The sequence below is a fragment of the Pyrgilauda ruficollis genome, unplaced genomic scaffold (genome assembly GCF_017590135.1).
Source record: "Pyrgilauda ruficollis isolate IOZ18807 unplaced genomic scaffold, ASM1759013v1 scaffold93, whole genome shotgun sequence".
In the NCBI taxonomy this organism is placed as follows: Eukaryota; Metazoa; Chordata; class Aves; order Passeriformes; family Passeridae; genus Pyrgilauda; species Pyrgilauda ruficollis.
Genome location: NW_024531377.1, coordinates 2221274 through 2234120, shown reverse-complemented (window position 1 = coordinate 2234120; position 12847 = coordinate 2221274). Strand labels below are relative to the sequence as shown.

Below are 12847 nucleotides of genomic sequence, written 5' to 3'. Positions count from 1 at the left end.
TCCTTAGTTATCCTGTATGTGCTCACACTGTGAGCACTTGTGGTCGCACTCAAGGAGAGCTCTTCCATAACCTTCCCTGGCACCAAGATCAGGCTGACAGGCCTGTAGTTTCTTGGATGCTCCTTCCAGTTCTTCTTGTGGATGGATGTGACATTGTCCAACCTCCAGTTGTCTGGGACTTCCCTGGTTAAGCAGGACTGATGGTAAATGAGGGAGAGTGGCTTGGTGAGCCCTTCCACCAGCTCCCTTGGTGTCTTTGGGTGAATCACATCTGGTGCCATAGACTTGTGAGTTTTCAGGTGGCCCAGCATACCACTAAGTACTTCCTCCTGAATTACAGGGGGTCTATTTTCTCTCCACCCTGGTCTACCAGCTCAGGGGGCTGGTTGCCCTGAAGAAAACTGGTCTTACTGTCAAAGAGGCAAAAAAGAAATTAAGCATCACAACCTCTTCTTCATCCTATATAGAAGCATTGAAAATACAGAAAGCCACAAACAAAATATTTTCTGCCTTTCCTTATGCTTCTTGATTTTCCTATCTCCTTCAGTCAAGGGTAATCTTCCAAGGCACACAGATGTTTCAGGTGATTATTCTTTATCTAGCAGAAGTAGCCTCTCTGTGAGTATTGCTATTTCAGCATGGAGATAGCAGGGAATGATTAGTGATTGGTTTGACACTGTTTTCTTTCTGGGCAGTATTTTCCATCACCTCTTCTTCAATAAGATCAGCAAGGGCAAAGACCATTCAGATGACTATGCAAGCTAGGCATAGCTTGGAAAGCATGTTCCTAGGCAGGCTGGCAGAGGAAACATGAGCAGTAGCTTCTATTAGGCAGCTGCTGAAATACAGATACTGAGGTTGGAAAAAGACCTTTCACTAGGCAGGAACTCAAAGCCATGGAAACTCCCACACTGGTGCTATACTTGATGTTGAAAGTGAAATTTAGACCTCCACATAGCCTGGGTGCACCTTTTTCCTTCTTTGGGCCACTTTTAGAAAAGCAGTTGGCATCTTATTGAAGCTCAAGGTTTCTGGGACTTTTGGGCTTCTAGGATTAAGAACCATCCTGAATCTCTTGAGGTCAGACTAACAAAATCCTGAGTGTTGCTATGCAACATAGGCTGAAGCCCAAAGCTGTTCATAAAGGTAGGATACCAGCATGTGGTGTTTTACGGAAATCTATAAACTCCTTTACACAATGGACATTATAAAGATGTACTCTAGCTGGCAAGTCAGGCTAATAAAAATAGCAGTCTGCCACCCCACCAGATCAGAGGTTAACAAGCTTTCTGTGGAATGCAGAAAATCTTCAAGGAGACGCAAGCAGGAACTTCTGAGGCACCCCTTGCCTCATTGCCCGTTTCAGCTGATAACCACCGCGCGCTCAGCCCGGAGGACACCAAAGAGACGAATCCACACCTAGAACCAAGGCCGGCTCCTGGCAGCCTGACACCGAGGGTGAAAAAAAGGCAAAGTCTTTCAAAGCCTTGAACAAAGACCCAGTCTCCCTGATTTCCAGTGTCGCCAGAATGTCTCTTTCAGACAGCGTCTACGACTCTCACCAGACAAACAAAATGGCAAAGCCTGAGCTGGTGCTGAACCACAGCCCTGAGGCTACAAGCTGTCCCCACCAGATCAGGGCATCAGTACATGCAAGGGAATGGGAATCAATCCACTCCTCAGTGGGAACTTCATGGAAACTGCTGGCTCTTTGTCCAGCCTGTACAGTGCTCTCTTAAGCTCAGCATGGACATGCTCCAATTTCTAGGGTAAAGTGTTCAAAAGCCAACATGATTTCTGGGGCATGGGCCCAGGCAGTGCGCTCAGCCACACTGACATAAAGCAGCAATAACATGTAGAGAAATGAAGGAAGTCAAAGAAATATTGTTTGTTATATGAATACTGTAAACATATACTAAAAAATTCCTGTAGATGCAACATTCATGCATTTACGGAGATATTTAGCTAAGGAGAAATATACAGAGAGCAATTAAACTCATAAAAGGGTGAAAACCTTCCAATTAGTGCTCCATAGGCAGCCCTACTGACCATAACAGAGCCAACCGTTAGCCATAATTGAAATACTCACAAAACCTCCACCTCAGCTGTCTTTAAATTACTGACTGTAACACTGCTGTGAAATGCTGCTCTTCTAATACAGTGACAGAAACTGATATAAGAAAAGTACAGAAAGGAAGAAAGTGGAAAAGGTGATGATGCAGATGTACCAAGTCAATAAAAATGCATTTGAGGGAAAAAGCCCTGAAACTTTACGCCTCAGTTGACATTAAAAATTAGAAAAGAAATACAAATTAAAAATTATTAGAAAGAAATACAAATATGCAAGAGGTATTTTTTTTTTGTTTGATATTTGGAAAAGGGAAACATTTTGCCATAGGAGAACAGTCTGGTAAATAAGGAGCGGCTAAGCCACTGGGTTAAACCCTGTACTCTTGGGAAATTGCTCGTCTCTTGCAACCCATAGCTTTGCAGTTACTGTAATGGATAAAATTACGTTTACATACTTATACTTACCAGGAATATTGTGAAATCTGTTAAGATAGAAAACTTTGTGAGCCTTAAGACAGTTTTATCAATTCCATGTGGCCTATTAAAACAATTAAAATCTCCCCTAATAATTTAAAACAAATTCAATCTTTTAAAAAACTATTTCATTTGTGTGTTCAACACCCATTTTATTTTTCCCCACAGTGGTTTCCTGTCTACTGCAATGGCACAAAGTCCTGAATCTGCAAATCAGTACAGACAGGTACTTTTGCACCTGCGATTTGTCCCACCGGGAAGCAGTGGAGCAGCCTGGGCAAGCAATTAGGCTGTGTATGAACGCCTGTGGAATCAGACCCTGGATTTTCTTGTAGGGTATTCCCTCACAGGGGCCACTAATGCTGATTTCAAAGGACTGGAGAATGAGGTCTGGGTTTCATCTGCTATGGCAACAATATAATGCAGATAGGAAATTGCAGCTCGTGGGATTCGGATGCAGCGAGTATTTCCCCAAACCAGTCATTCCACCTAGAATGTTGTTCCTCCAAGGCAGTTCTTGGTCTTCTGTCATTTCCTAGCACAGCCTGTGCTACTTTTATGACTCTTCACTTGCCAAAAATGAAAAGCAAAAATTTCCATAGCAGCGCTGTTGGCCAAAGAAAACTTTGGGGACAAGAGAAGTTTTTCAGCTTCAACCCACTGTCTTTCCATGGGTTTATAGCCCCTCTACTTATACCTTCCTTGCTCGGAAATTTATGTGTGTCTACAAATATTCTTGCTGGGAGACTGGACTCCAAGGAACGACCCTTAAGAATTGACTGCTTCCCAGTAGAAGGAAAAAATGGATTTGGCCGTTGGTGTTTTTTTTTAAAGCCGGTGGAGAGACTGGAGATGCCAGAGGAGGCAGCACAGGTGGAGACGGATGTGCTTTCTTGCCTCAGTGGATGTCTGTGGCTCTCACAGGCATGAATGTTTCCCACAGAATAGGATACCCTTTTACAAAGGGTCTGGCCCTCAAAAATGTCTATTGGGCTACTAAAGGCGATAGCCTAATGTGTTTGTACCTTGTGATGGTGAAAAAAAGAAATCAAAACTTATGCTGAAGGGAGGCCCTGAAATCCAAACCTCTCAAAGCCAAGTGAAGGCAGGCTGTTACATCAGAGATTATTTCTAAGCACATGACATAGCACAGAATATGAAACCATTAAAAGGCTTTCAAAGGTGTGTCCAAAAGAAAACCATTATAATTCTTAGCCTGCCTCCTTCTCAGTGAAGAAAACCAACCTCAGATAACCACATATCACTTCTTCCCATCCCATCCTCCTGGTTTTGGGAAAAAGGGACAGACAGAGGGTCCCTCCTACCATTATTACTCTCTCACCTCAGCCTGGGCCATTTTAGGAGTTACAGCTGTATATCCACACTAGTGTTTTCCAATCTCATCCTCTTTGCCCAGGGCCAAACTGGCATAGGAAGAAGTTAAACACAGACACCCTGTGCACATACACAAGTCTGTGGGCACACTTCTTGGGCTAGGATCTGGTTTTGGGGTAAGAGGGAGGGAAGATGGCTTTATGAGTATCCCAAAGTTTTAGAACATAAATATGGGACACCAGAAAAATCTCCCGAGAAAACAAGCACCACTTTATTTTTCAATCTTCACATAGACCATCCAATTCTTCATTGCATGCTACTATTTCAAATAATAATAAAAAAAATCTTCTGATCTCCATTTGCAAGTATATTCCCCCCTGGCTCCACTCTCAAACAAAAGATGAATGAAACACTAAAAACTTGGAATTTTTCCCCGCTGCATGTTTATGCACACAGTGTTTTTGGAAAATCACTGAAGATTCAGAGATTCCTGACTAATAAATATTTACAAATAAATTCCAATTAACTGGCTGTATTTGGACAAGGATCCATATCAGAAAGTACATCCTCATGTACGTGGATATGGGGAAACTCTATGTCAATAGGACCATTCTCAGAATCATGGCGCTCACAAAACAGACTTTCCAGACAAATACGTTAAAATGCTGACTAGTAATAGCATTCTTGAATAGATAAGAGAGTGAGCAGAGCTGAAAGCTTCAGTCTGCAGCTCACCCAGTGAGTAAATGCTTAAAATTGAGGCTGTCCTGTTTATAGGAAGATCTGAGTAGGTCACATTTAAGGATACAGCATTATTTAGTTAGTCCAGGCAAAGAGGGAGGCTCAGCAAGCTCAACATACTTATGAAAAGCAAGGATTTGTTCAGCTGAGCTGGGTTGGGGGCTGTTTTCGTTTCACTCAGACACATATCTCTCTCTGCATATAATAAGTCTGTAAGTCCTCCTCTAGCTACCCAGGAGCAAATGATTGTAGGTGGCTTGATAAGGTAATGGGAGATAAAAAGCATCCCTACCTTCCAGGCTGAGCTCCTGAAAGACGTAAGGATAGTTGGAGGAAAACATCCAGCAAAAGTAAACAAACCGCAAGCTTTTCTGACCCTAGACCCTCAAGATCAAAGAAATTAGACCTGAGTAAAAGGCAGAAATCAGGCTCCTTATTATAGTGTACGTGAGACAATTACAAGAAATAATTTTCTATACTCTTAGATGAAATCCATGCTTGGTCTGACCTATAATTTGAAATAAACTTCATTTTAATGACTTAAATTTCACTGCTAATAAGAGCAGCCCAATCAAACCACAGGCAAAGTGTGTGAAATAATTTACAGATTTTGTCTGAAAAGGTCAAGGTCCTAAACAAAGAAAAGTGTCTTTTCCTACCAGAGTTCTTGCCCCTCACTGTGTAAAACTAATAGACTGCTACGAAAAATAATACCTGTCTTTTGTGCCTAAACTATCTTGTTTACTGGACACACACACACACAGAGACACGCACACTCATTCCCAATCAGCTGCTTCCAAAATGAACAACACATGGCTGAGAGAGCTCCCCATTGCCAGATGGTGAAAATGAATGGAGCTCTTTTCACTGAAGTTAATGAAGCTATGACAATTTAAATTAACTGTGAGCCCACCCCAATTATCTTTTAACTTGCCTGCACAAGGACTCGGGAAAGTTAAGCAGAACTAACTAAACTAAACTGCCAACAAGAGAGGAGAGAGTGAGGCATGTTGAACTCTGCATGGGTTTCTTTGGCTCCTCAGTTGGATGCCTCACAGGTTTGCTTATTTTTCTTTGGCAGATAACTCTGCTTGCCTCTGCAGGACCCCCTCCTGCACACACACTGCTGGCAGTTAAAGCAGCTCTCCCTTTGGGAAGTATATTCTTATAATCTCTCCTCTGGGCAACTCTTTTCCTGCTTTTGTGGCATTCCTCATCCACTCTCTTCTGTCACCCTTGTTAAACTCTCACACAAGCAGTGTTTCCAGTGACATGTCAGCCTGATGAGATCCCCTCAGCATCTGCAAAGAAAACCCTGGAGGAGCACAGCAGACGTGTTCCTGCTGGCTTATCAGGTGACACATTTTGTGTGTGATACTCTTCCAGAGGAATGGGATTTGCAGCTTTTAAAGACATGTCCCACTGGGGATCTCTTCTCCAGAAATCATCTCAGAAGTTTATCTTGGATTATCAAGTATTTGAGAAGCTTTTTTTAAAATTTTATTTTATTTTATTTAAGTGGCATGGCCTGCGATATTGAGGGAGATAATAAGCTTTACTCTTCAAGACTGCAATGCTTATATGAATCTGCTAAGTGTCTGATCTAGAAAAATATTAACTCAAATTCCCAAGATGCCATGCGTAAACCTGACTGAGGAGCTGAAAGCACAACTGCATGGACAAATACAAGGATAACAGATGAATTGGCCTGGCTTGGTAGCTCTTACAGTACAGCAGCTTGTACCCTGCTGGGTCAGAGCATCAGTGGCACCCACACACATACCCCTGTCTGCATTCCTCTCTTCATAAATACCCTCAGCTCCCTAGGTGAGGGACAGGAAGGCAGCTCACTGAAGCTGAGACTGAGCCACATAAGCACTTTAATGTCACTCAAACTCATGAAAGCATTTCCCTGGAGCTCTGACTATGCTCTGCTCTCCCAGCTAGCAGCAGTCATCTTTGAGTGATACTCAAAGGATTCCCTGTGCCAAAGTGTCCCTGCATGGGATGAGAGATGGAGTTAATACATTGCAGTATTAGACACGAGAATGCAACACAGTCTGAAATACAGTGTTTTACTTCTGCAGAGTGAAAACTGATGAGTTGTGAGAAACTGTTGTAAGGGGAGTAAATGAAGCTAGGAAATCATCCATACTGTTGAAGTGTTTAGCCTAACATACCATTCAGTGCAGAGGAAATTAACGGCTGGGTGACACCAGTGAATCATGACTCCTCAAATCTGCTTAGTGATTCATGTTCTTGCTGGAGAAGCAAAAGACAGACCTCCATCCTACTTTGCAATGTCCCTTAGGCTAACCAGCTTCCCCATTTTTACCACAGTTTAGTTTAAAACTACTAATTTCACATCTTAGTAGGGCTTTTCTTTCCTGCTGTGCCTCAACACTAACTTCGGTATTTACCAGATCCCATCTCATGAATAACATTACTGTCAAACTCTCCTGGGTTTTTAACTATATTAATGACTTGAATGGGGAGACACACAAGATGAAGACACCATATTTGAGACAAGAAAATGTAACTCCTACAAATGACTACTTTAATCTTCCAAACACTTTAGAAAAAACATTTATTATTATCTCATTCACTAGGCATGTTTTAATTCTTTGTAGGAACTGAAGCAGAACATATCTAAAATGTCTAACAGAGAGGCTTGATTTCAGGACATGGAGCTCATCAGCCCAGGAGCCCATTTTGCCTGGTTTCAGCTGTGTGGGGATGTGACACAGGCTGGTTTGTGTGTGTGTATGTGCGCATGTGTATAACAGAGACTGCTGGAAAAAACAGAATTTATACATTGAGAGAATCTATCTGTAGCTGACCCCAGCGAAGGGCATCAGCTTGGTATCCTCCCAGTGCTGCATGCAAACAAAATCAAGTCTTGGCTTTCACTGTTTCCCTGGAAAAAGCTCAGTGATTTAGCAAGTCATTAAATTTTAAGTGAATGTACTTTCATTTCAAAGATATATTTTATACATACATACATGTGTGTGTATATATATATACACACACACACACAACTATACATCTTCAGACTTGGCCATACCTCTCTCATACATGTATCAAGCTGCAGACCCTATAAGTAAGGTGAGAACCATGTGCAGGTATTTATTTATAGCATCAGGAATAAACTAGCAGAGTACCGCACTGCAAAGCAGCTTCCATTGTGTGCAGGGTAACTCCTTGTGTTGAAAAGCCCCTGAAGGTTTAGGAATTGAATGTTTCTGTAAATATTTATATATCTTTGGTCATTTATACCAGCCAAGGATCTGTTCTGCTGAGTTTATTATCCTTTGGTGTAATTTTCTTCTGTTTCTTTCTCTTCCTTTCTTATGACCTGCCTATTTCTTTTTATCCTCCCAATTAAAATGTCAAATACAGAATCCAGCCTAATCATTGGACGACTGCACTGATATACAGACAGCAATCTTACAGCAACTCTGTTGCTTTCTGTTTCAAAGTACGAACTGATCATAAATTCAGGAAGAGAAGAATGTAACCCTAACAGATGCAAAGCTGGTTTGAATTAAAAACTAAAATAATTAAAAAGGCTTTAGTCAGCATGTAATACATTTTCAAGATGCTCTGCTGTGAAAACATTCTCATCTCATTCCCGAAAAAATGTGGGTTTATTGATTGACTGTGTGATTTACCACCACAACACAGAGACTTCAAAGCTTCATGGGTCTTAATTTTGTTAGTTTACTTTATCCTCTCACACCTTGCCTTTCTTAGGTTAAGGTCAGTCCATCAGTATAAACACCAATGCAAGAAGTGTAGCTGTCTGCAGGTTTCAGGGTAATTTCAACTCTAAGTGCGAAAGAATAAAGAAACATCCTAATTGCAGCTGTCAAAAACAGTGTTGCAGCTACAATTCACATCATTTGCAGCTTCTGTAGCTGGGAAGCACATCTGACTCCTCAATACACAACACAGGACTTGCTATTTCTAGGCAGCTGATGTTTTAGTGCTCAGACATCTCCTCAGCCTTGACTTGATAGTCTAAAGTAAATATCCTTGAGCAATTGTAAAAAAACACCTATGCAGCAAGCAAGTAAAAAACCCTGCTGTTTATAGTTTGCAGATGCTTGGGAGAAAACACTCTATATAACATAGCTCTAAACTGCTCTGACAATGGCTAAACTGCCTCCTAAAATCATGGAATCATTATGGCTGGAAAAGAACTCCCAGATAATTGAGTCCAACTGTGAAGCCAGCACCATCTTGTTCAGCACTCAACCATGTTCCCAAGTGCCACATCCACAACACTTAGAGGGATGGTGATTCCACCACTTCCCTGGGCAGCCTATTCCCAAAGCCTGATGATCCTTTCAGGGAAGAAATTTTTTCTGATATTGAACCTAAACTGCCCCTGGCACAGCTTGAGGCCATTTCCTGTTTTCTTGTTCCTTGGTGCTATCCAAATGTTTCTACTTAAAGTAGTTTGTTAAATCTTAAGAAGGATCCCTTCTGAGAATGCTATTTTTGTTTGCATTACAAAGCAAGACCTCTAATGAATAAATGAAATCCTACTGAATACTGATGATGGATTACAAAACTTGACACTGGATTTTAAGGCTGGAATAGATCTTCAAGGAGCAAACTGCCTGCAGTTGCTACTGAGTCACTCCCTCCTCTCTTCCCCAGAGGCAAATAATTGCTAATACTTGACACTGGTGAGCCTACATTTCCCATCTGAACTGCTGGTCTCCAGTTTCTAATGGATTGACTCCAAAGCTGTAAGTCAGAGCCATCTCTCAGGCATTTTGGTATGTACAAAAAAGTACCAAAAATTCTTCTATCCAGGCAAAGATTATAAAGCAAAGCAGAAAATAACCACAGCCTCTCCTGTAAGCACTCAGAATATGTCAGCTGCAGAGTGCTTGGGAATCTGCAAAAAGTAATGGACAAACCAAGCTGTGATTATCCTCTTGTGAGATTTTGGCCTGTAAGTGAAAAAGTAGATGTGGCAGAAATTAGAGTGACGGAAGCATGTGTATTCTGATCCCTGCTCTGTTTCCACAAAGTGAGTACAAAATGAAATCACACCCTGAGAGGCTACCAGCCTTCCCTCTGCAGCACTCTTGCTAAAGCAGATGCTATTCCAGCCAGGAACAAACCCCTGTCTCATGCACCACACTGCAGAGCTCGTTTCCCTTGGAGCCTAAGCTCTCTCTGTGGGGAAGCCAACCGCAAAGAAATCCCGCACGGCAGCCCGTGTTCAGGACCAGCACTCAAACACTAAAAAATAATAACAATTAAAAAATTCAGCAATGGCAAAGAGATAATTGTTAGGGAGGGCCCTATTTTTACCTCTGTCATGAGTTTTCCTACCAAGTGTCAGAGCTGGCTGCCACATGCCAGTGTCCCAAGTTCAGACACAGCTGTAGTGAAATAGAAACACACGGCAAAGGGAGAAGTGCTTGAGGCTGATCAGGCTCTGGTTCTCACTCTAAAGCATTCACCAGCATGCTATTCAACATTTTAAAGGCACTAGGGAAGGACTCCAAGATAACTTAGGAAAGCTATCAAGATCACATAAGGGAAGGTGAAGAGCTGTAAGTGTACTGAAGTGAACGCCCTTCCTTTATATTAAATAAAACCAGACTGCATCCAGACTCCCAGAATGAGCTCTTAAGTGAAAAAAGGAGCTGTTTGTAGCAAGAAATCTCTGCTTGTGTCCTGTACAGGGTTCTTACACACCATGGCCTTCTGTGCCTGAGTTGATACATTGATCAAAAAACTCATTTCACCCATTAAGTCTTTTTGAGAAAACATAAAGCAAGATTTTCCTGCTACCTGGAGTGTACCTGCAGTGTCATCTGGAGCAGTAAAACCTATTTTAGTCACCTGAATCACCCCGGTGGGCACTCAGTGGAGAGATGCAAAGGAAAGCACTTTTCTAGAGTTCCCCTTTGATACTGGAGGAAAAATCTAAGATTTATTTGTCACTTGATAGCTCTTCAGCTAATGTATCTGGCTTTGGTAATGCTAAGGTTTGGTATATTCAAAGCTACTCTAGGCAGTTTTCAAATTTTTAAGGCATGCTGAAATCAGTCCCAGGGCTATACTGATGGAACGGGACCTGAATTACTTCCTGAGAAACCAAAAGCTGGTTTATGTTGAGAAAATGAGAAGAGAGTCAAGTTGAGAGATTCTAAATCCAGTATTTGCACAGCACTGGCAGAAGAAAGGATTTGTTTGCTGTTTTCAGTCACACTAATGTTGTATTCTGCCTGTTTCAGAGAATAACACTCGTGCTAAGAACCCATAAATTAGCATCCTCAACAAACTCTCGAGAACTTAACAAGGAGAAAACAAATCCAATTTTACTAACAGGTGCTTTTCAGTGATACTCTACTTTGCAGAAATAATTAAAAAATGCTTTTGCTTAATCCCTAGAAGGCAGACCTTAACTCTGTAATCTAAAGAAACAATCAAAGCAAAATTAAACAAAATTAGCTGTACATGCCTGGAGCACAGTTCACTCAGGATTTAGATGACCTAAATCACAGATGGATTAGTTTTTCCTCTAGTTGTGTGAATGATTTAAACTTTTCTGACCTTTTGTGGTTAATTCAGACATTTCTCTCAAGTTTTCACTGCAGTCTGCTTAGTCAGTGAGCATAACAACTCCTCCTTCTGAAGAAAACAAAACTTCTGCCCTAGGAAAACTGTGGCATAATAACCATGGATATGCTGTGGTGTGTAAAACTGGGATGGGGGTATATTTTTCTAACTAGTGACACATAATTCTTCACTGTATCCTCCCTTCAAACTTGCCACTCCACCTATTATCCAAAGGCTTCATCCAGGACTACTCCTTTTGGTTTTGCTTTAGGTTGTAACAATGCCAGATGTCTGTGGGGGTGTTGGCAAAGGGTGATATTTGCCTTAAAACTATCAAAAGGAAAACAATCACTTGCAGTTAGATACTTTCCATTGCGTAAGCTTGATTGCTTGCCTGTGCTACTGACACAGAAAACAGCTGCCACACACTATGGTTCATATTACTTTTATGAAAAATAATGAGAAGCTTTAAGACAGACAAAACCCCTCCTCTATCTTCACATTGTTCACTCTCTCCAACCACAACCACGCTTCTCCTCTGGTGGAGGAGGATCCCTCTCTGAATGTTTATCAGAGTCCTTTCTGCAATGCCTTTGAGATTTCAAGGGAAAACATTAAGTTGCTTCTTGGCAAACAAGCACAAACCTTTGGAAAGCTCCTGCAGTACAAACAAACACTCATCATCGACTTGTTTGGGGCAGACAAGTTGCTCTGCACGTTCCGACAACACTAAAGCAAAGCTGTAAAGAAAGCTTAGACTTCATGCTTCAAATTACTGTCACAGCACCAAGGATGCTTGTTTCAAATTTAGCCTGCACTTTATATTATAACGTGCAAAATCCTTTCTTAACAGAGATCTTTCAATGAGCACGATCAGAGAAATGGAGAGGAGTTTCAAGGTGTAATTAAGTGAGCGTCGGAGGAAGGGCTGTGCTCTGCAAACAGCTGGCATGGAGTCTCCCAAGCGACTCCCTGCAATCCTGACCTTTGGCTCGCCAAGCAGCAGCTCGTTTGGAGAGCCACCCACCAGGCTGCTGCTCCCAACCGCTCCCTTTCCCCACTTACAGCTCGGTGGTGTTGGCAGGGATGTCCCGGGGAACCTGGAGCACCCGGCTCTCCTGGCAGATGAAGACCCTGCCCAGGCAGCGGCAGGCGTGGTGCTGGCATCCCAGGCAGCCCGCCAGGAGCAGCAGCAGCAGGCAGCCGAGGGCTGGAGACATCTCTGCCTTCACATCTGTGCCCATCCCCTTTATCGGAAAGGGAAGAACGCAGAGACCTCCCAGGCCAGCTCCCTGGATGGAAGATCCGCCCCAAAAGCTGGGACAAACCATGTGGCTCTTAGGGGATGACTTCTCAGCAAGTTTCACTTCATGACCCCAGATTCCTTATGGCGTTGGAGTGGGGATAGAGAAGAGCAACGCTGATTTTTCATGACACAAGTATTTTGCATTTCAAGTGGTGTTGAAATCAGGGGGCCCAGCTGTACTAACCAAGGCTCTTTTAATATGCTGGGGAAAGGTTCTTCCTTCTCAGCTACACTATTTTTCATGTCTTGTTTGGTGAGACCAAGAGACAACAAAGCATTTTTACTTTCTACAGCCTAGACCCATTTTGTCCGAAGGAGAAGCATTCTATTTAT

At 42.3% G+C, this 12847-nt stretch overlaps 1 protein-coding gene across 1 annotated transcript in view; it reads right to left on the bottom strand.

Annotated features, from left to right (window-relative positions):
• Positions 1 to 12428, bottom strand: part of FSHR (follicle stimulating hormone receptor) — a 78578-nt gene extending 66150 nt beyond the window's left edge. Inside the window, exon 1 of the mRNA XM_041489405.1 lies at positions 12274 to 12428. Coding sequence (XP_041345339.1) covers positions 12274 to 12428 — 155 coding nt within the window. The remainder of the gene's footprint in view (positions 1 to 12273) is intronic.
• Positions 12429 to 12847: the final 419 nt, after the last annotated feature.